This window comes from Heterodontus francisci, chromosome 9 (genome assembly GCF_036365525.1).
Source record: "Heterodontus francisci isolate sHetFra1 chromosome 9, sHetFra1.hap1, whole genome shotgun sequence".
Lineage (NCBI taxonomy): Eukaryota > Metazoa > Chordata > Chondrichthyes > Heterodontiformes > Heterodontidae > Heterodontus > Heterodontus francisci.
In genome coordinates, this window is record NC_090379.1 from 10086028 (window position 1) to 10088889 (window position 2862).

Sequence of the window (2862 nt, forward strand, 5' to 3'; positions counted from 1 at the left end):
AAACTGCTTATCTGACATCCTGTCTCGGATGAACAGTTAACCTTTGGGAAGATTGAAGCCATTGTCGGCAGCTCCTACTCCTATCTCCTTACCGTGTTACCTATCCTCCTGCCCAGCCACTGTCTCATGCAGAATCAGACTGTTGCAACCTATTTGAACCCGAGCAGAACCTTTAGTCACCTCCAGATTCAACTGTTTCAATACTCTCCTGGCCACCCTCCCAGCCTCCACTCTCTATAAACTTGAGCTCATCCAAAATACTACTGCTCATATCTTAACACGGATGGAGTCCCACTCACCCACTGTGCTTGCTGATCCACAGTGGTAACTGGTCCCCAACACTTCCAATTTAAAATTCTTGCCCTCATGCTTATATCATTTGTCCTCTCTATCCCTGTAACCACCTCTAGTCCTACACATCCTTCCACTCCCATCCCACCACCTGAACCTTCTGTTCCACTGACTCATGACCTCTTGTGCACTCTTCTCCCTTCACCCCCACTATTGATGGCCTTCTGTCCCCAAGCTCTGGAATTCTGTCCCTAAACCTCTCTGACTCTCCACTTCCCTCTGTCCTTTAATATGCTCCATAAAACCCACCTCTGACCAAGCTATCGATCACTCCTACAAATATTTCAATTTGATGGCTGATTAAAACTCTGTGAAGTCCATTTAAAACATTATGAAACATTCTGCAGTGGCATTAGAAACAACCCTATGCTGTACCCTTATGCACCGGCACCTTAATCCATGTCCTTGTTACCTCTAGGCTTGGCTATTCCAATGCTATTCTGACCAGCATTTCATTTTCCACCCTCCATAAACTTGAGGTCATCCAAAAATCTGCTGCCCATATCTGAACTCGCACTAAGTCTCATTCACCCATCACCCCTGTGTTTGCTGACCTATCTTGACACCCAGTTCAAAATTCTCATCCTTGTTTTCAAATCCCTCCATGGCCTTGCCCCTCCCTGTCTCTGTAATATCCTCCAGCCCCACAACCCTCCGAGATATCTGCATTCCTCTAATTCCAGCCTCTGACGTATCCCCGAGTTCCTTCACCCCACCATTGGCAGCCGTGCCTTCAGCTGCCGAGACCATAAGCTCTGCAGTTCCCTCACTGAACCTCTCTACCTCTCTCTCTTCCTTTGACATTCCTTAAAACCCGTCTCTTTGACCAAGCTTTTGTTCATCTGGCCTAGTATCTCCTTATATGGCCTGGTGTCAAGTTTTGCTCGATAATGCTCTTGTGAAGTGCTTTGGGATGTTTTACTATGTTAAAGTGCTATATAAATACATTTTACTGTTGTTGTTATAATACACTGGGTGTATTACATCACTAGGCTATATAGAGTGGATACAGTACCATTATGTATAGTTTACCTGGGAAGGTGGTACTGGTGGGCTTCCTTCTGGATACATTGGTGGTGCTTTGATGTAATTGACTGGCTTGCTAGGCCACTTCAGAAGTCAATCACATTGGTGTGGGACTGGAGTCACATATCGAGCAGTCTGGGTAAGGACGGCAGGTTTCCTTCCCTAAAACACATTAGTCAACGAGTTCAGTTCCGACAGCTACATGACCAATTGGACTGGTACCAGCTTTTTATTTACAGATTTGTTTAAACTGAATTCAAACTCTAAAACTTCCATGGTGGGATTTAGACTTGTGCTGTGTGTCCCATCAAACACTCCTGGTGCAGGTTAGATACAGAGTAAAGCTCCCTCTACACTGTCTCATCAAACACTCCCAGGACAGGTACATACAGAGCCGACCAAGTGCCGATGAATCCCTGCACCTACCCGTACCAGGGGCAGAAGGAGGACAGCCAGTTGGTCCTGGCCACCATCATTAACTTGACCCCAAATGTTTTTCCGGTCTGGGACCACTCGCTCAGGTCTCTCTTCAACATCTTCTACATGAACTTCTGCAGCCTCGGATTCGTGGTGCTGGTTTTCTCGGTCAAATCTAGAGATCAGAAAGTCGTGGGAGATGTAGAAGGAGCTCGGCACTATGTGTCTACGGCCCGAGCACTCAACATTGCAACCACAGTGCTAAGCATCCTTGTCCTCGTAATCTTCATTGTGTTGTTGTTCGCTGGCATGTTTCAGGCATTGCAAATTATAAAAGAACAACAACAATACCATGATCTCTATGGAGGTGGGAAGTGAAGCAACTCGATGGTGGCAGTACCTCATTGTCCATGGCGGGAGCTGTTATGTGACCAAACTCTTTTCAACACCTTGATGCAGTTTTAGTCTATTATTGCTTCTTTCTATCTATAACGTCTATATAATGCTGATATGTCTAAAGTGATCACCTCACAGCAATACAGATCTCTTTTCTATAAAATTTGGCCAAGGTGTGGCCTTGATTGTATTAATAAAGCAATTGATTAAAAAAAACGGAGTTGGCTGCTGCCTGATTGGGACAGCTGAGTGCTGAGTGCATCAACAAAGTGCAGCTAACAGTGCTGCAGTCAGTTGCAGGAGGTGCTTCTGGAGAAAGAGAGCTGCAACACCTTTGGACAACATATGTTGCAGAGGAGGAAAAGACTTTGGAGAAATAAGGCTGTATTTGGAGGTGGGTGGTTGAGCATCAGACCTTTGTTTGATTTGGACTGTTGCGGGAGGTGGAAGAGGCCAGAACAACAAGAGGTGGGGGCTGTACATTTCTACAGGGAGCTGTGCAATTGCATTAAATATACAAGGAAGCTCCCTCCCCACCTCAATTGCCCAGCCTGGGTCAGCTGAAGCTGCCTGGCTAAAGAGACAGAAGGATATAGTTAGTGCCTGGGCAGCTTTTGGCTGACTCAGATGAAGACCCCTCCTGCAAACAGAAAGCCAGGAGTGTTACTCAGG

At 46.1% G+C, this 2862-nt stretch overlaps 1 protein-coding gene across 1 annotated transcript; it reads left to right on the forward strand.

The window, feature by feature from the left end:
* The first annotated feature begins 1785 nt into the window (after nucleotides 1–1785).
* On the forward strand, nucleotides 1786–2172 carry LOC137373306 (dispanin subfamily A member 2b-like). Its single transcript, XM_068038128.1, has one exon. The coding sequence runs from the start codon at nucleotides 1786–1788 to the stop codon at nucleotides 2170–2172; it is 387 nt and encodes a 128-aa protein (XP_067894229.1).
* Nucleotides 2173–2862: the final 690 nt, after the last annotated feature.

Bases quoted from the DNA above. Each gene is read 5' to 3' on its own strand.
- LOC137373306 (XM_068038128.1), top strand. From the start codon at position 1,786: ATGAATCCCTGCACCTACCCGTACCAGGGGCAGAAGGAGGACAGCCAG.